This window comes from Carcharodon carcharias, chromosome 6 (assembly GCF_017639515.1).
Source record: "Carcharodon carcharias isolate sCarCar2 chromosome 6, sCarCar2.pri, whole genome shotgun sequence".
Lineage (NCBI taxonomy): Eukaryota > Metazoa > Chordata > Chondrichthyes > Lamniformes > Lamnidae > Carcharodon > Carcharodon carcharias.
This window is the reverse complement of record NC_054472.1, coordinates 194,357,441-194,378,164: the sequence shown is the minus strand read 5'-3', so window position 1 is coordinate 194,378,164 and position 20,724 is coordinate 194,357,441. Positions and strand designations below refer to the sequence as shown.

Sequence of the window (20,724 nt, the reverse complement as noted above, 5' to 3'; positions counted from 1 at the left end):
CTGGATTACAATCCAAAATCAATCCTGGATTACAGTCCACACAAATTCAGAATTAATCCTGGATCACAGTCCATACAAATCCAGATTCGGTCCTAGATTACAGTCCATACAAATACAGAATCAATCCTGGATTACAGTGCATGTAAACCCAGGGTCAAAATGGGTTAAAGTCAATGTAAATTAAGAATCAAATCTAGATTACAGTCATTTATATTCGGGGTCAAATTAGCATTACAGTGCATGTACATTCACAGTCAAATCCAGATTGTAGTCTATGTACATTCAGAGTCAAATCTGGATTGCAGTCTAGTTATGTTCAGTGTCAAATCGGAATTACAGTGTATTTTTTTCAGATACAATAAAAATGGCTGCTTCCTGTTCCTGTGTAACAGACTCAAGAGGCTGAATGGCCTCCTCCTGTTCCGAATATTCTCTAATCCTGATCTGAGTCACAGTAACATGTGGAAACTGCTTTTGCTCCAACTCAGTGAGGCTCATTCTTCACCTGAAAATCTGTTCAGTGGCACAACCGAGCATCATGAACACAGGCTGTGTTCATCCTGGATGGACAGCATTCGTCCCAGGACGTGTGTGTCCCAGGACGTGTGTGTCCCAGGACGTGTGTCCCAGGACGGCCTGTGTGTGTCCCAGGACGTGTGTGTCCCAGGACGGTCTGTGTGTGTCCCAGGACGTGTGTGTGTCCCAGGACGTGTGTGTCCCAGGACGGTCTGTGTGTGTCCCAGGACGTGTGTGTGTCCCAGGACGTGTGTGTGTCCCAGGACGGTCTGTGTGTGTCCCAGGACGTGTGTGTGTCCCAGGACGTGTGTGTGTCCCAGGACGTGTGTGTCCCAGGACGGCCTGTATGTGTCCCAGGACGTGTGTCCCAGGACGGCCTGTGTGTGTCCCAGGACGTGTGTGTCCTAGGATGGTCTGTGTGTGCCCCAGGACGTGTGTGTGTCCCAGGACGTGTGTGTCCCAGGACGTGTGTGTGTCCCAGGACGTGTGTGTGTCCCAGGATGTGTGTCCCAGGACGTGTGTGCCCCAGGATGTGTGTCCCACGTCGTGTGTGTCCCAGGACGTGTGTGTCCCAGGATGTGTGTCCCAGGTCGTGTGTGTCCCAGGACGTGTGTGTCCCAGGACGTGTGTGTCCCAGGACGTGTGTGTCCCAGGATGTGTGTCCCAGGACGTGTGTGTCCCAGGACGTGTGTGTCCCAGGACGTGTGTGTCCCAGGATGTGTGTGTCCCAGGTCGTGTGTGTCCCAGGACATGTGTGTCCCAGGACGTGTGTGTCCCAGGACATTCTGTGTGTGTCCCAGGACATTCTGTGTGTGTCCCAGGACGTGTGTGTCCCAGGACCTGTGTCCCAGGACCTGTGTGTCCCAGGACCTGTGTCCCAGGACCTGTGTCCCAGGACGTCTGTGTCCCAGGTCGTGTGTCCCAGGACGGCCTGTGTGTGTCCCAGGACGTGTGTGTCCCAGGATGTGTGTGTCCCAGGATGTGTGTGTCCCAGGACGTGTGTGTCCCAGGACATCCTGTGTGTGTCCCAGGACGTGTGTGTCCCAGGACATCCTGTGTGTGTCCCAGGACGTGTGTGTCCCAGGATGGGCCGAGTGTCCTTGGTGGGTAATATCTGTCCCGGTACAGTCTGGATTTTTGTTCAGACTGCTGGAAGATGACTTCATTGTTACCAATAGTAATAAAGCGATATATTTAAAGTAATAGACTGTTTCTGTCTCTGGAAATACAAAAGGACTTTCAGTCATCCTTTCAATGAATTTTCAACATCAGCAAAGCACAGATCAAGTCCTGGCACAAGTGCCCAAATTCACCCCTCTGCTGATTTGGATCTTGCTGTAGGTTAGAAGCTTCAAGAATCTGTCTTGGGCAAAGGATTCAGTTCTCTTCCTGCCTCCCCACTGATGACACACTCTGCTCTGGGACATTTATTATTTCGGCGATACAGCTTCCTAAGTCCAAACGAGGACGTGGCTCCTCTCTGATTCAACCTTCCTTCCTCGCAGACCATACCTGTAACTGCCACACCCCCGTTAGGGTTCAGTTAGGCTGCTCTAGTCACTCAGTTAGTTAAGGAGTTTTCCCCCAAACTGGCATCAAGCGACCAGAGGTTTTTGTCAGGAATTCATGAGGCGCATTTACTCCTCAGACCTCATGTTGTGTTAACACCATTATACACATAGTGGGATAATGAAGCGTTACCACTAATGCCTTCAACTGTTTCTTTTCCATGTAATTCGCGATCTTTCTACCACACCAAGTCATCACTTGCTTAAAACACATCGGGAGCCTCTGTTGAAGAATCTTTGCCCTGTATAATAGTGATCTGCACAGGTCATCTACTTAATTGCCTCAGTTACCCTGCTGATCTTAACCAAAACCTTTGGAGCAGCCAATTCCTGTAGCAAGATCCTGTCACAGTCTGGCCGACTGAAACCGAGAACAACAGGCTTGGCCTAGGCTGAGCTGAGCTGAGTAAGGCCAGGACGGGTCGGACAGTGCTGGGCCGGGCTGGAATGGGCTAAGCTGAGCTGGACTAGGTTCAAGCAAGCAGCTCCCATGTCACCTGCACTGCATTAATATTGAACTATGGATCAGCTGCCTTTTCTCCGACAATTCCTACCCCTGTCCTGACCTTTGTAGGGCTGGTGGCCCAATGACATTGCAACAAACTCCCTGCTCCTTGTTAGTGAATAGGGCAGCAGACATTAGTTGGGGCATTTTTAACCCAGTGGTCATCACAAGCAGAGCCAATCGTTTCACAGGAACACAGGACTTAGGAGCAGGAGGAGGCCATTCGGCCTTCTCTGCCATTCGATAAGGTCACAGCTGATCTGATAGTGGTCTCAGCTCCACCTTCCTGTTGGCCCCACTAACCTCTGATTACACTGGCGATCAAAGAATCTGAGTCAGCCTTCGGAAGTCCAATGGACACAGACCCAGCTGTTCAAACTTTCCTCCTAAGAATCATCCCAGGAATGAGACAAGTGAACTCCCCGAACTGCTTTTAAGACAATTATATCCATTTTCAAATAAGGCCGAAACTGTACAGTTTCCTCAGCCAAACTCCACACATCGGACCGCACACTCGCTCCGGGCACACCACGCTGTACGCACACCCCCTATAGACAAGCTCATTTACATCTATACTCCTGGGCTGCAGGGACAGTGCTGCTGACACTGTGCTTCAGGGACAGTGCTGCTGACACAGTGCTTCAGGGACAGTGCTGCAGGGACAGTGCTGCTGAGACAGTGCTGCTGAGACAGTGCTGCAGGGACAGGGCTTCAGGGACAGTGCTGCAGGGACAGTGCTGCTGACACAGTGCTTCAGGGACAGTGCTGCAGGGACAGTGCTGCTGACACAGTGCTTCAGGGACAGTGCTGCAGGGACAGTGCTGCTGGTACAGTGCTGCAGGGACAGTGCAGCAGGGACAGTGCTGCAGGGACAGTGCTGCAGAGACAGTGCTGCAGAGACAGTGTTGCAGAGACAGTGTTGCAGGGACAGTGTTGCACGGACAGTGCTGCTGAGGCAATGCTGCAGGGACAGTGCTGCAGAGACAGTGCTGCAGAGACAGTGCTGCAGGGACAGTGCTGCTGAGGCAATGCTGCAGGGACAGTGCTGCAGAGACAGTGCTGCAGAGACAGTGCTGCAGAGACAGTGCTGCAGGGACAGTGCTGCAGGGACAGGGCTTCAGGGACAGTGCTGCAGGGACAGTGCTGCTGACACAGTGCTTCAGGGACAGTGCTGCAGGGACAGTGCTGCTGACACAGTGCTTCAGGGACAGTGCTGCAGGGACAGTGCTGCTGGTACAGTGCTGCAGGGACAGTGCAGCAGGGACAGTGCTGCAGGGACAGTGCTGCAGAGACAGTGCTGCAGAGACAGTGTTGCAGAGACAGTGTTGCAGGGACAGTGTTGCACGGACAGTGCTGCTGAGGCAATGCTGCAGGGACAGTGCTGCAGAGACAGTGCTGCAGAGACAGTGCTGCAGGGACAGTGCTGCTGAGGCAATGCTGCAGGGACAGTGCTGCAGAGACAGTGCTGCAGAGACAGTGCTGCAGAGACAGTGCTGCAGAGACAGTGCTGCAGGGACAGTGCTGCAGGGACAGTGCTGCTGAGACAGTGCTGCAGGGACAGTGCTGCTGAGGCAATGCTGCAGGGACAGTGCTGCTGAGACAGTGCTGCAGGGACAGTGCTGCAGGGACAGTGCTGCAGGGACAGTGCTGCAGGGACAGTGCTGCAGAGACAGTGCTGCAGAGACAGTGCTGCAGGGACAGTGCTGCAGGGACAGTGCTGCTGAGACAGTGCTGCAGGGACAGTGCTGCTGAGGCAATGCTGCAGGGACAGGGCTGCAGGGACAGTGCTGCTGAGACAGTGCTGCAGGGACAGTGCTGCTGAGGCAATGCTGCAGGGACAGTGCTGCTGAGGCAATGCTGCAAGGACAGTGCTGCAGGGACAGTGCTGCAGAGACAGTGCTGCAGAGACAGTGCTGCAGAGACAGTGCTGCAGGGACAGTGCTGCAGGGACAGTGCTGCAGGGACAGTGCTGCTGAGACAGTGCTGCAGGGACAGTGCTGCAGGGACAGTGCTGCTGAGGCAATGCTGCAAGGACAGTGCTGCAGAGACAGTGCTGCAGAGACAGTGCTGCAGGGACAGTGCTGCAGGGACAGTGCTGCAGGGACAGTGCTGCTGAGACAGTGCTGCAGAGACAGTGCTGCAGAGACAGTGCTGCAGAGACAGTGCTGCAGAGACAGTGCTGCAGGGACAGTGCTGCAGGGACAGTGCTGCAGAGACAGTGCTGCAGGGACAGTGCTGCTGAGGCAATGCTGCAAGGACAGTGCTGCAGGGACAGTGCTGCAGGGACAGTGCTGCAGGGACAGTGCTGCAGGGACAGTGCTGCAGGGACAGTGCTGCTGAGACAGTGCTGCAGAGACAGTGCTGCAGAGACAGTGCTGCAGAGACAGTGCTGCAGAGACAGTGCTGCAGGGACAGTGCTGCAGGGACAGTGCTGCTGAGACAGTGCTGCAGGGACAGTGCTGCTGAGGCAATGCTGCAGGGACAGTGCTGCTGAGACAGTGCTGCAGGGACAGTGCTGCAGGGACAGTGCTGCAGGGACAGTGCTGCAGAGACAGTGCTGCAGAGACAGTGCTGCAGAGACAGTGCTGCAGGGACAGTGCTGCAGGGACAGTGCTGCAGGGACAGTGCTGCTGAGACAGTGCTGCAGGGACAGTGCTGCTGAGGCAATGCTGCAGGGACAGGGCTGCAGGGACAGTGCTGCTGAGACAGTGCTGCAGGGACAGTGCTGCTGAGGCAATGCTGCAGGGACAGTGCTGCTGAGGCAATGCTGCAAGGACAGTGCTGCAGGGACAGTGCTGCAGAGACAGTGCTGCAGAGACAGTGCTGCAGGGACAGTGCTGCAGGGACAGTGCTGCTGAGACAGTGCTGCAGGGACAGTGCTGCAGGGACAGTGCTGCAGGGACAGTGCTGCAGGGACAGTGCTGCAGGGACAGTGCTGCTGAGACAGTGCAGCAGGGACAGTGCTGCTGCAGCAGGGCTCCTGAGACAGTGCTTGAGGCACAGCTGCTCAGTGAGTGCTGCACGAAAACACATCAGGCATCTCAGCGATACCCTCACTGGAGAGGGGTTGCTATTTTGGCAATGCAAGTACACTCACTTGCCCTACCCAGCCAGTTTCCAAGCATCGAAGACCCACTCAGAGATCGCTGCTGGAAGATGTGCTGTAAAAACTTTCTGCAGCTCCAAGTGGCCTTGAGTCTCTTCACCCACAAGCAATCAATCCAGGTCCGTTCTTTCCCTTCTTTTGTGGCCCTGGCAGGAATCGGATCATTGATACAAATGCTTCCCAGACCTCAGATGGTCCTACTCACTTGCTCCTGACCACTCGGGGCCCTGTAACAAGTCCTCACTGACTACCGTCCTCGATACAGCATCGTCTTGGTCAGTCCGTCCCAACCAAGCAAATTCAGCTACTACCTTTCTATACACGGAAAATCCACTTCTCTTGTCAGCCCAAACTCAGTAACTCAATGCCAAAGTCAGCCGAAACAACACCAAGGGTGGGAAGCTGGTCTGATGCCATTTTAAATGTCTGCACTGTAGTGCGAGTGGACAACACAGACAGCACGATTGTCCATCAGCAGACACCGAGTGTTTCAGATGGCAGGATGGGACATTTCCAGCGCTTCTGCTCCATTAAAGTCTCCAAATAAATGGGCAAATGACAGCACCACAAAAACATAACGCCCATCTCACACTTGTGCAGTTTGATTGTAACTTGCCACTTGTCAGCCCAAGTCTGGATATTGTCCAGGTCTTGCTGCATTTGGACATAGACTGCTTCAGTATCTGAGGAGTCGCGAATGGTGCTGAACATTGTGCAATCATCAGCGAACATCCCCACTTCTGACCTTATGATGGAAGGAAGGTCATTGATAAAGCAGCTGAAGATGGTTGGGCCGAGGACACTACCCTGAGGAACTCCTGCAGTGATGTCCTGGAGCTGAGATGACTGACCTCCAACAATCACAACCATCTTCCTTTGTGCTAGGTATCACTCCAACCAGCGAAGTTTTCCCCTGATTCCCATTGATTCCAGTTTTGCTAGGGCTCCTTGATGCCACACTCGGTCATCTACGGCCCTGATGTCAAGGGCAGTCACTCTCACCTCACCTCGGGAGTTCAACTCTTTTGCCCATGTTTGAACCAAGACTGTAATGAGGTCAGGAGCTGAGTGGCCTGGCAGAACCCAAACTGGGTGTCAGTGAGCAAGTTATTGTTGAGTAATTGCCACTTGCTAGCACTGTTGATGACCCCTTCCATCACTTTACTGAGGCCCTGGAGGGACTAACATCCTACTATGAAGAAAACCACCTTCGTGCAAACCCATCAAAGACGCAAGTTTGTGCATTCCACCTCAGAAACAGTGAAGACAAACGCCAGCTTAATGTAACCTGGTGTGGAACAACACTGACACATTGCGACCACCCTATCTATTTAGGAATCACCCTTGACAGATGCCTCAGCTTCAAGAACCACATCGAAAAGACAAAGGCAAAAGTGAGCGCACGAAACAACACCCTGAATAAGCTCACTAACACAAAATGGGGAGCAAGCTGGAAAACATTGCGAACCAGTGCACTTGCTCTTTGCTATTCCACTGCCGAATACGCCTGCCCTGCATGGGAAAGATCTACCCATGCTAAGAAGATAGATGCCGTTCTGAATGCAAGCTGCCGACTTATCACAGGTTGTTCAAAACCAACAAACACCAACAGCCTATATATCCTGGTGGGTATCACTCCCCCCGATATAAGAAGAACAGTAGCCAGCAAGAAAGAGCGACTCCGTCAAACATCAGATGAGAGGCACCCTCTACATGGTCATACACCTACACCCAGCCGTCTAAAGCCAAGGAAGAGCTTCATGAACAGTGTTGTTCCATTACACTCAACCCCATCTGAAGCCCACATCGCCTTGTGGAAAGACCGGCTCGCCAGTCTCAAACAACTCCCAGCAATGGAAACTCTACCGGATGAAAGCCTTCCCCCAGGAGCTAATTGCAACTGGGCAACCTGGAAGTGCCTTAACAGACTTAGGACTGGTGTAGGTCGTTCAAGCAAATGGGGATATACAACCTGCCCGACAACTTGCTTATGTGGAGCTGAGCCACAGACTATGCAACATCTCCTGCAATGCCTATCGCTAGAGGGACCCTGCACTGTTGCAGATCTTGCCAAATTCAACAACAAGGCGCAAAAAGGTGCCCAGTTCTGGCTGGGCCAGGTATAGACTGTCCTTGGACACGATAAGAGGACGACTTTACTGATGATGGAGAGTAGACTGATAGAGCAGTAATTGGCCGGTTTGGATTTGTCCTGCTTTTTGTGCACAGGACATAGCTGGACATTGTCCATATAGTTGGGTAAATGCCAGTCTTGTAGCTGTACAGGAACAGCTTGGCTAGGGGAACAGCAAATCTGAAGCACAAGTCTTCAGTCCTATTGCCAGGACGTTATCAGGGCCCATCTATGGCCTAAAAACCAGAGGCTGTAACATCATAAGGTCTCCAAACCTGTTTGTTTTCTGCTGCTGCTGCCTACCTTCTATAGTCAGCATTTAAAGAATACAAAGGGACAAACCTGGATGCCTTAATATGTGGCTGCTCACAATTACAGTTCCTTTTCCAAATATGTTGGTGGTCTTGGGCTGATTAGCCATATCTTGGTTTATTGTTTGAAGATATTCATCCTAGGGGTATTAAGACAATCATCTTCTGAAGAAGAGTCACATGGACTCAAAACATTAACTTTTTTTTCTCTCCATAGATGCTGTTAGACCTGCTGAGCTTTTCCAGCAATTTCTGTTTTTATTTCAGATTTCCAGCATCCGCAGTATTTTGCTTTTATCTTAAGACAATCACCTTCTTTGTTTCAAAAAACACCCATTCAATTCGGGAACGTCTTTTGATGGTCTCAGGATACACCTTTTTGTCTGGGAGGTGCCCTTTTGTTGGACAATGAGTCAATTTTTGAATACGCAGAGTTGGCCATTTGACCTTCAGCAGCCATCTCTGTAGCACACTGTCTGCTTTTTAAAGGGAAAGTCAATTTCAAAGAGTCCGCATTGAATTAAATTCCTATCTTAAAGGTAAGGACTATAACATGCCATCGCTGGATATGACAACTGCCCTTAACCCATGTTCTAAATATTCCCAACTCTTTGCGAATGCCCAGGCCAGTTCTGCCCAGGAAATTCAGGAAGTCAATTAGGTATTAAAGCTTACCAAACAATCTACTGTTGACAGTGAGGTGCCAAGAGGGCAGATACTCGTGACCTAGGACCAGTGTTCCTCATCGCCACTGGCCTGTCTGAGGATTGTAACAGCTGGGTCTGTGTTTACAGCTACCTACACCTTGCTCCCACTCTGACCATCACTCTCCTGCAGTGTTCCAGTGAAGCTCAACGCAAGTTCGAGGGACAGCATCTCATCTTTCTATTAGGTACTCTACAGTCTTCCAGACTCAACATTGAATCCATCAATTTCAGACAGTAATCTCTGTCCGCATTTTGCTTCCGGTTCTTTGAAGATTTTGGTTTTACTCTTTTTTTCTCTTGTTTATATTTTTTGAAGGGCAGCTCATCATCCTGCCATTCTCACTTCCTCTACACAACCTTTTGTTTCTTTATTTGTCCCATTCCCACTCCCTTTGGACCTGTACCACCATCTTTTTTGTTATTTAATCTCTCCTGTCTTCCAACGTATCATAGACCATTTGTTTTTTTTCCACCCTCCCCTTTTTCACTTGCTTAAAACCTTTTATATTTCCAACTGTTCCCAGTTCTGATGAACGTTCATCAACCTGAAATGTTAACTCTGTTTCTCTCTCCACAGAAGCTATCTGGCCTGCTGAATATTCCCAGCAGTTTCTGATTTTATTTCAGATTTACAGGATCCAAAGTATTTTGCTCTTGTGCGAAGTGCTTGTCAGACCCACCTTGGGCACTGTGTCCAGTTCTGGTCACTGAGACACAAGGACTGGATACAGAGCAGAGAAGAGCCAGGAGATAGGCTCTAGTCTCAGGGTCTGATTTATGGGGAGAGACTGGAGAGACCTGGGCTATTCCAGGTGGAATGGATGCATCTGAGAGTTAATCGTAAAGAGGGGAATGATATCGTAAATGGTACAGAAAAAGTTAATCTGGAACAACAATATTAAATTAATCAGTGGGAATAGAACAAGCCAACATGGGTTCAAATGAGTGAAATGTCCATCGAAAACCAATAGTAGGAGGTTCTTCACATAGAGAGTGGATGGAGTGGAAACAATAAAGATCTGGGAATCACTTAAGCAACAGCAATTGTGGAGATGATGGGAGGAGCAGAGACTATGCTGGTTCTCTGGATAGATGAATTAAATGGGTCGCATGGTCTCCCCATCTGTAACGAGCTTGGGGATAGGAGACATTAAAGATAGAGCAACAAGCAAAAATTAACATGCGCACACAGCATCGCATCACATCACTCAAAAACATCCCAAGGCACTCCAAATACTGTGAACTGTTCTGAATTCACTGCAGTCAAACACTACAGCCACTTTATGCACAGCAAGATCTCATAAACAACAATGAGAAGATTGACCAGTTAATATCATTTTGATGGTTGAATGTGAGCTGTGCTGTGAATGAATGTGTTACCCTTCCACTAATATCTAATCACATTCTGGTACAAATAGGGCAGAGACTGGACATCAAATGGAATTGACTGAGGTTTGGAATGGTTTCCACAAGAGGCAGCTCTCAAATATAAATAGCACAGAACTATCATACCTTATCCTGTCAGCTCTGTAATGTGACTGCCTGCCAACTCATGCTCCTATTGTCCAAACACACATCTTATCAGCACAAACCACTGCCTGTCACACTGAATGTCAGCGAAAATTTTCACATCAAAAGAGATTTTAATCTGTACAGTCAACATGATATAAAAATCAATGGCACAGATTTAACCCGTGACCCTGAGTTTTCAGTGATTATTGACCCATTGTGCCAGTGATTGAATGGCCATCACAATTTCCAATGTTCACTTTGCAATAGATTCCCAACAGTAACAAACAAAACCCAGTCAGGAGACTCAAGATATGGAAACAGAGTCCAAACTCTTCACTTTTCACCTCTGGATTTATATTCAAGCCTGATTCAGGCCTACTGTAATAGAAAGAGATGGAGCAAAGAGGTTCGACAAGGTCCCAACTTTGTTAAAAGAAAGCTCCAGTGATACTGACCATCCAGAAAGGCCAACACTCACACCATCCCCACACTCACACCATCCCCACACACACACCATCCCCACACTCGCACCATCCCCACACTCGCACCATCCCCACACTCGCACCATCCCCACACTCGCACCATCCCCACACTCGCACCATCCCCACACTCCCACCATCCCCACACTCCCACCATCCCCACACTCCCACCATCCCCACACTCCCACCATCCCCACACTCGCACCATCCCCACACTCCCACCATCCCCACACTCCCACCATCCCCACACTCCCACCATCCCCACACTCCCACCATCCCCACACTCCCACCATCCCCACACTCGCACCATCCCCACACTCGCACCATCCCCACACTCGCACCATACCCACACTCGCACCATCCCCACACTCGCACCATCCCCACACTCGCACCATCCCCACACTCGCACCATCCCCACACTCGCACCATCCCCACACTCCCACCATCCCCACACTCCCACCATCCCCACACTCCCACCATCCCCACACTCCCACCATCCCCACACTCCCACCATCCCCACACTGACACCATCCCCACACTCGCACCATCCCCACACTCGCACCATCCCCACACTCGCACCATCCCCACACTCGCACCATCCCCACACTCACACCATCCCCACACTCACACCATCCCCACACTCACACCATCCCCACACACACACCACCCCCACACTCGCACCATCCCCACACTCGCACCATCCCAACACTCGCACCATCCCCACACTCGCACCATCCCCACACACACACCATCCCAACACTCACACCATCCCAATACTCACACCAACCAAGAATAGTCACTCAGCACCACCCCACCTCCACAAACCCCATTCATTTCCTCAAGCAACTTTTGCCATTCAATTACACTGCGGCTGAATCTGTAGTTTAATTACAAATAACCACCTGTATTTACATAGCTCCTCAACTATAGTAAAATGTCCCAAGGCATGTCACAGGAGCATCATGAAACAAACTTTAACATCGAGCTACATGGGCAATATTTGGACAGGTGAGCAAAAAGCTTCATCAAAGAGGTAGATTTGAAGGAGAAGAGAGAGTTAGAGAGGTTTGTGGGAGGAAATTCCAGAGCTCAGGACCCAGGCAGTTGAAGGCATGGCCACCAACGGTTTAATGATGGAAGTTAGGAGATATGCACAAGGCCATATTGGAGGAATGCAGGGCTCTCAGAGTGTTGTAAATTGAAGGAGGTAGAGATAGTGAAAGGCGAGGCAATGGAGGGATTTGAAAACTAGAACGAGGATTTTAAAATTGAGCCACTGCCAGACCAGCAGGCAATGTAGGTCATCGGGCAGAGAGATGGTGGGTAAATGTGCTTTTTATTGCTTTCACATGGCTGTCCGTTTGCAGTCAGACTGCCTCTCTGACACCAAGTTGTGAGTGAAACTGAACGTGCTCCCAACTAGGCACCAGGAGAATAGACTCCATCTTATGCAGTTCCTCCAAAAGCCCCATACTCACAACTCGTATTTTATTCCCTCATCCTGCTCATTCAGCATGAACAGGAGTGGCCATAACTTCAGTATCCAGTGAAACATGGAGTTCCAAACCTCACAAGTGCTGCATCTTCAGGACTGGTTCCTTCACCTCAGAATATTGGGTCATGTCCATCCACCTCGATACCATGGAACTGTGAACCAGGATTCGGTTCCCTCAAGACTCAACACTTTCCTGTACAACCTCCTGAATTTCACCCCACAGTATCCCACCACTCCAAACCTCTGCTGCTCACAACACCCCAGAGATTCCAGTTGATGTGACTTTACCAATAACTGTTTAATTGCTAACACAGGGCCAAAAGCAAAATACCGAGGATGCTGGAAATCTGAAATAAAAGCAAAAAATGCTGGGAAAACTCAGCAGGTCTGACAGCATCTGTGGAGAGAGAAACAGAGTTAAAGTTTCGAGTCCATCTGACCCTTCTTCAGAGCTAAATAGAAGTAGCAATGTGATGAAATTTATACTGTTTAAGGGGGGGTGGTGAAGCAGGGGGGATAGAAGGCCAGCGATACGTGGGGGCAAAGGAGAGATTGACAAAGATGTCATGGACAAAAGGACAAAGGGAATGTTAATTGCAGTGGTAAGGGCGAAAAGAAGGTGCTGATAATGGCATAAAGGCAAGAAAGCCAAATGTGTGAATAGCAGAACAAGGGTAGATTGTGTGAAAGAGCAACATAGAACAAGTAACAGATGGCCCTTTTGGGGAAGGGGTGGGGGCAGGGGGTTGTGGTTGAGGAAAAAGAATAGAAAAAGGGGATAAAACAATGAATAAATGAATAAAAACAAAAATAAGTAGAGAAAAAAAAACAATAAATTTTTTAAAAGGGATAGAAAAGGGGTAAAGATGGAGGAGAAAGTCTGAAGTTGTTGAACTCAATATTCAGTCCGGGAGGCTGTAAAGTGCCTAATCAGAAGATGAGGTGCTGTTCCACATCAGGCTTCACTGGAACAATGCAGCAAGCCAAGGACAGACATGTGGGCATGAGAGCAGGGTGGAGTGTTGAAATGGCAAGCGACAGGGAGGTCAGGGTCATTCTTGCGGACAGACCGAAGGTGTTCTGCAAAGCGGTAGCCCAGTCTGCGTTAGGTCTCTCCAATGTAGAGGAGACAGCATTGGGAGCAGCGAATGCAACAGACTAAATTGAGGGAAATGCAAGTGAAATGCTGCTTCACCTAAAAAGAGTGTTTGGGCCCTTGGACGGTGAGGAGGGAGGAGGTAAAGGAGCAAGTGCTGCACCTTCTGTGATTGTATGGGAAGGTGCTGTGAGGAGGGGATGAGGTGTTGGGGGTGATGGAGGAGTGGACCAGGGTGTCACAGAGGGGAATGTCCTAATACAGGACATTCACTTCAGTCAACGTATTTGAAATAAACCATTAATTAATTCGATTGCTCTTGCTAGAAACAGCAAAACCCACTAAATACGCATAAGTAACCAGAACATGAGTAAGTTACATCTCCATATACACAGTCCTGATATACTACACTGTGTTACTGTACATGTCCCTTATATACAAAACTGCTATTGTACACACACCCCTAATATACCACACTGTGTTACTGTACCCATCACAATATACCAGTTACTGTACACACCATAAACTGTACCAGTCCCATATACATCCTAATATACTAGTTACTGTACACTCACATTTACTGTATATTTTACCACACATTTACTGTACACAGCCCTAATGTACCGCAGTTACTGTACACATATACCAATATCCTGAACTGCTACTGTACACACACCCCTAATCTACTGCAGTTACTGTTTGCCCATCCTAATATACCGAACTATTACTGTACACTCCCCTGTAATATACCACAGTTCCTGTACACAAATCCCTGACATACCACACAGTTACTGCACATACACCCCTAATATACTGCTCTGCATTACTGTACACTCACGTCCATATACCAGTTAATGTACACACCCCTAAAATACAGCATTATTGTACACACACCTCTAATGTACCATACTTCCTGTACACACACCCCTAATATACCGCTGTTCCTGTACACACCCTAAAAACCACACAAGTACTGTAAATGCACCCCTAATATATTGCAGTGTTTTTGTACACACACCCCTAATATACAACATCGTGTTACTGTACACATGCCTAATATACTGCTGACAATGTACATGCAGCACTAATTTACTGCGCTGTTCCTGTACACACACTACTAACAGAGCATACCGCATTGCTGTGCACACAACACGAAATAAAACGAAACGTTACCATAAACACACCACACTAACTGCTGTTACTTTAGCTTGCTGAACTCCAGTGTTAGAGAAACGATGTGTAAACAGCCAGCACAGAAGAAACAGAGTAAATCATTGATGAGCATTGCGTGCAAATGGTTGTGAAGCTGGGTGGGCAATGGGCTGGGAACAGAAAGGGTTAATTAGCTTGACACCCAGCTATCTAAATACGCTGGAAAGACAAGGCATTAATGGTTAGCAAAAATCTTGCCAGAAACATTTCTCCGATGGATCACCCACTCCCCTCCTACACAAACTATATTTGTTCGAAAGGTTAATTGTTTGTGAGGTCTGATTTGAAAACAGAGTCTCCTGTGCACCATTCTCATCTCCTTCTCTTCCTCCAGCCTAATTAACCTTTCTGCAAATTCATGTCTGAATTTGTCCCCCTCTAACTTCAGCAAAGTCCAGTGGGACCAGGACAAAACTGCCAAGACATGAAATATACAGGACGTTCGCTCCACTAAACATGTTCGGCACCAGCCGATAATTAAATCGACTGCAAAACCACAAAACACGTGTAGTAACTGGAGCAGGACAGGAGCGAGTAGTGCTTGCCCTTCAATTGAGTTGCTTGCTCGGCCATTTCAGACGGCAGTTAAGAGTCAACCACATGGCTGTGGGTCTGGAGTCACATGTAGACCAGACCAGGTAAGGACAGCAGATTTCCTTCCCTAAATGAAGGACCTTTGTGAACCAGATGGGTTTTTACGATAATCACTGATTGTTGTCATGGTCACCATTACCGAGACTAGCTTTACATTCCAGATCCATTAACTGATTTTAAATTCCACCAGTTGCTGTAGTGGGATTTGAACCTATGTCACCAGAGCCACCATTTCCCCTGCTCACTGAAGCTGTTTCTGTTCCACCAGGATCACTTGGCTTCAGATCACATAACAGCCTTAGGCCTAAGGTAATTAGCCTTAGTCTATGAACCAATATAGGCATCTCCATTAGAGAGATAAGATTGGCTATATAGCTTGGGAACCACTCTGCATCAAGTGTGGGTAAGATAAGGAGGCCCTACGTCTTATGGGCATATGGTCTTATGGACTATATAAATACAGTAGCTACAAGAGCAGGTCAGAGGCTGGGAATCCTGTGGCAAGTAACTCACCTCCTTACTCCCCAAATCCTGTCCACCATCTACAAGGCACAAGTCAGGAGTGTGATGGAATACTCCCCACTTGCCTGGATGAGTGCAGCTCCCACAACACTCAAGAAGCTCGACACCATCCAGGACAAAGTAATCGTTTGATCAGTTTGCCATCTACCAACTTGCTTCCACCAAGGCTCCTTTGACAGCACCTTCCAAACCCATGACCACTACCATCTAGAAGGACAAGGGCAGCAGACACATGGGAACACCACCACCTGGAAGTTCCCCTCCAAGTCACTCATCATCCTGACATGGAAATATATCACTGTTCCTTCACTGTCGCTGGGTCAAAATCCTGGAACTCCCTCCCTAACAGCACTGTGGGTGTACTTACACCACATGGACCGCAGCGGTTGAAGAAAGCAGCTCATCACCACCTTCTCAAGGAGCAACTAGGGATGGACAATAAATGCCTCGTCTGGCCAGCGACACCCAGATCCCACAGAAGAATTAAAATAGGATCTCTTCAACAGGTTTAACAGCTTTCTGCACGACTGTATTACGTCCTGCTCCAGCAGGGCTGTTCCATCCTGCTCCATTCTGCTCCATCCTGCTCCAGCAGGGATGTTCCATCCTGCTCCATCCTTCTCCAGCAGGGATGTTCCATCCTGCTCCATCCTGCTCCAGCAGGGCTGTTCCATCCTGCTCCAGCAGGGCTGTTCCATCCTGCTCCATCCTGCTCCATCCTGCTCCAGCAGGGATGTTCCATCCTGCTCCATCCTGCTCCAGCAGGGCTGTTCCATCCTGCTCCAGCAGGGCTGTTCCATCCTGCTCCATCCTGCTCCAGCAGGGCTGTTCCATCCTGCTCCAGCAGGGCTGTTCCATCCTGCTCCATCCTGCTCCAGCAGGGATGTTCCATCCTGCTCCATCCTGCTCCAGCAGGGCTGTTCCATCCTGCTCCAGCAGGGCTGTTCCATCCTGCTCCAGCAGGGCTGTTCCATCCTGCTCCATCCTGCTCCATCCTGCTCCAGCAGGGATGTTCCATCCTGCTCCATCCTGCTCCAGCAGGGCTGTTCCATCCTGCTCCATCCTGCTCCATCCTGCTCCAGCAGGGATGTTCCATCCTGCTCCATCCTGCTCCAGCAGGGCTGTTCCATCCTGCTCCAGCAGGGCTGTTCCATCCTGCTCCAGCAGGGCTGTTCCACCCTGCTCCATCCTGCTCCAGCAGGGATGTTCCATCCTGCTCCATCCTGCTCCAGCAGGGCTGTTCCATCCTGCTCCAGCAGGGCTGTTCCATCCTGCTCCATCCTGCTCCATCCTGCTCCAGCAGGGATGTTCCATCCTGCTCCATCCTGCTCCAGCAGGGCTGTTCCATCCTGCTCCATCCTGCTCCAGCAGGGATGTTCCATCCTGCTCCATCCTGCTCCAGCAGGGCTGTTCCATCCTGCTCCAGCAGGGCTGTTCCATCCTGCTCCAGCAGGGCTGTTCCATCCTGCTCCAGCAGGGATGTTCCATCCTGCTCCATCCTGCTCCAGCAGGGCTGTTCCATCCTGCTCCATCCTGCTCCAGCAGGGCTGTTCCATCCTGCTCCATCCTGCTCCAGCAGGGCTGTTCCATCCTGCTCCAGCAGGGCTGTTCCATCCTGCTCCAGCAGGGCTGTTCCATCCTGCTCCAGCAGGGATGTTCCATCCTGCTCCAGCAGGGCTGTTCCATCCTGCTCCATCCTGCTCCAGCAGGGCTGTTCCATCCTGCTCCAGCAGGGCTGTTCCATCCTGCTCCATCCTGCTCCAGCAGGGATGTTCCATCCTGCTCCAGCAGGGCTGTTCCATCCTGCTCCATCCTGCTCCATCCTGCTCCAGCAGGGATGTTCCATCCTGCTCCATCCTGCTCCAGCAGGGCTGTTCCATCCTGCTCCATCCTGCTCCAGCAGGGCTGTTCCATCCTGCTCCAGCAGGGCTGTTCCATCCTGCTCCAGCAGGGCTGTTCCATCCTACTCCATCCTGCTCCAGCAGGGCTGTTCCATCCTGCTCCATCCTGCTCCAGCAGGGCTGTTCCATCCTGCTCCATCCTGCTCCAGCAGGGCTGTTCCATCCTGCTCCAGCAGGGCTGTTCCATCCTGCTCCATCCTGCTCCAGCAGGGCTGTTCCATCCTGCTCCATCCTGCTCCAGCAGGGCTGTTCCATCCTGCTCCAGCAGGGATGTTCCATCCTGCTCCAGCAGGGCTGTTCCATCCTACTCCATCCTGCTCCAGCAGGGCTGTTCCATCCTGCTCCAGCAGGGATGTTCCATCCTGCTCCAGCAGGGCTGTTCCATCCTGCTCCAGCAGGGCTGTTCCATCCTGCTCCAGCAGGGCTGTTCCATCCTGCTCCATCCTGCTCCATCCTGCTCCAGCAGGGCTGTTCCATCCTGCTCCATCCTGCTCCAGCAGGGCTGTTCCATCCTGCTCCAGCAGGGATGTTCCATCCTGCTCCAGCAGGGCTGTTCCATCCTGCTCCAGCAGGGCTGTTCCATCCTGCTCCAGCAGGGCTGTTCCATCCTACTCCATCCTGCTCCAGCAGGGCTGTTCCATCCTGCTCCATCCTGCTCCAGCAGGGCTGTTCCATCCTGCTCCAGCAGGGCTGTTCCATCCTGCTCCAGCAGGGCTGTTCCATCCTACTCCATCCTGCTCCAGCAGGGCTGTTCCATCCTGCTCCATCCTGCTCCAGCAGGGCTGTTCCATCCTGCTCCATCCTGCTCCAGCAGGGATGTTCCATCCTGCTCCATCCTGCTCCAGCAGGGCTGTTCCATCCTGCTCCATCCTGCTCCAGCAGGGCTGTTCCATCCTGCTCCATCCTGCTCCAGCAGGGATGTTCCATCCTGCTCCATCCTGCTCCAGCAGGGCTGTTCCATCCTGCTCCATCCTGCTCCAGCAGGGCTGTTCCATCCTGCTCCACACAATTTAATCATTTACTGTGTACAGTGAAACATTTGAATCACAGCTTCTGGAGATCCAATCAGTACACAGAACATCCTTCACACAAAGATCCCTCATACCCACCTTCTGCTCACACCTTACAATTACCAACATCTCTATCTCAAACATTGGATTAACACATTGGGGATTTTCAGTTAGGGACAATGACTATTTTCATCAGCACTGACCAAATGCTCCACCAGTCGGCACTGGACTTAAACTGGTACCAACCATCAACCGGCACCGACACCAGTCACCGACCGGCACCGACACCAGTCACCGACCGGCACCGACACCAGTCACCGACCGGCACCGACACCAGTCACCGACCGGCACTGACACCAGTCACCGACCAGCATCGACACCAGTCACCGACCGGCACCAACAGCAGTCACCGACCGGCACCGACACCAATCGGCACTGACACCGATCACCGACCGGCACCGACAACAGTCACCGACCGGCACCGGCAGCAGTCACCGACCGGCACCAGCAGCAGTCACCGACCGGCACCGGCAGCAGTCACCGACCGGCACTGACAGCAGTCACCGACCGGCACCGGCAGTAGTGCCGACCGGCACCGACACCAATCACCAACCGGCACCGACACCAATCACCGACCGGCACCAACAGCAGTCACTGACCGGCACCAAAACCAATCACCGACCGACCAACACCAATCACCAACGGGCACCGACCGGCACTGACACCCGTCACCGACCGGCACCGACACCAATCACTGACCAGCACTGACACCCGGCACCGCCCAGCACCGACACCAATCACTGACCGGCACCGACACCAATCACCGACCGGCACTGACACCAATCACCGACACCAATCACTGACCGGCACCAACACCAATCACCGACCGGCACCGACACCAATCACCAACACCAATCACTGACCGGCACCGACACCAATCACCGACACCAATCACTGACCGGCACTGACACCAATCACCGACACCAATCACTGACCAGCACTGACACCCGTCACCGCCCGGCACTGACACCAATCACCGACACCAATCACTGACCGGCACCGACACCAATCACCGACCGGCACTGACACCAATCACCGACACCAATCACTGACCGGCACCGACACCAATCACCGACCAGCTCCGACACCGATCACCGACCGGCACTGACAACAATCATTGACTGGCACTGGCGCCAATCACCGACCGGCACTGACACCAATAACTAGCACAATTCAAAGCTCGCCACATTTACCGAGTATAAACATACTTCTATCAATTGAGCATGCCACAAGTATATGGAGTAAAGGCATTAACACTTACCCTGATTCCCAGACAGTTGCAGGTTACTCCTATCCTTGGTGAGCCCATTGGTCTTGGGACTGGCGCTCGGAGCATTTCCTGCTGTCGCCCGTGGAGGCCTCTTACCCGGGACCTTCACCGTAGTCCGCAATAGGTCAATTTCCTTGCCATGAACGTTCTGCATATAATCCTAAAGGGCAACAGGGACAAAACGTTATGATCTATATCATGCCTCCATCATGGTGCTAAATGCAACAGATATGGAACAGATCCAACAGCTCAAAACTGGACATCCATGAGTCACTAAGGGCCGTCAGTAGCAGCAGCAGAATTTTATTCAATCACAACCTGTAACCTCATGGCCCAGCAAATCTGCCACTCTACCATTACCATCAAGTCAGGCAACAAACCCTGGTTCAACGGGGTGACTGGGAGAACATGCCAGAAGCAACGCCAAGCTCTTTATCTGAACGTATACAACATTCATAACAAGATGAATGAATTGATAGCACAAATAGAAATAAATGAGTTTAATCTGTTAGCCATTACAGAGACATGGTTGCAAAGTGACCAAGGCTGGGACCTGAATATTCAAGGTATTTCAGGAGGACTGGAAGAAATGAAAAGGAGGTGGGGTAGCTCTGTTAACCAAGGATAAGATCAGTACAGTCGTGAGAAATGATCTGGTTTGGAAGATCAAAATATAGAATCAGTTAGGGTGGCGATAACAAATAGCAAAGGAATGAAGTCATTATC

At 50.8% G+C, this 20,724-nt stretch overlaps 1 protein-coding gene across 3 annotated transcripts in view; it reads right to left on the bottom strand.

Annotated features, from left to right (window-relative positions):
* The window catches only part of agap3 (ArfGAP with GTPase domain, ankyrin repeat and PH domain 3), an 847,377-nt gene that overhangs the window by 256,732 nt on the left and 569,921 nt on the right, over positions 1-20,724 (bottom strand). For all 3 annotated transcript variants that reach the window (XM_041189384.1, XM_041189385.1, XM_041189383.1), the window contains exon 11: positions 19,990-20,158. In XM_041189384.1, coding sequence (XP_041045318.1) covers positions 19,990-20,158 — 169 coding nt within the window. The remainder of the gene's footprint in view (positions 1-19,989; positions 20,159-20,724) is intronic.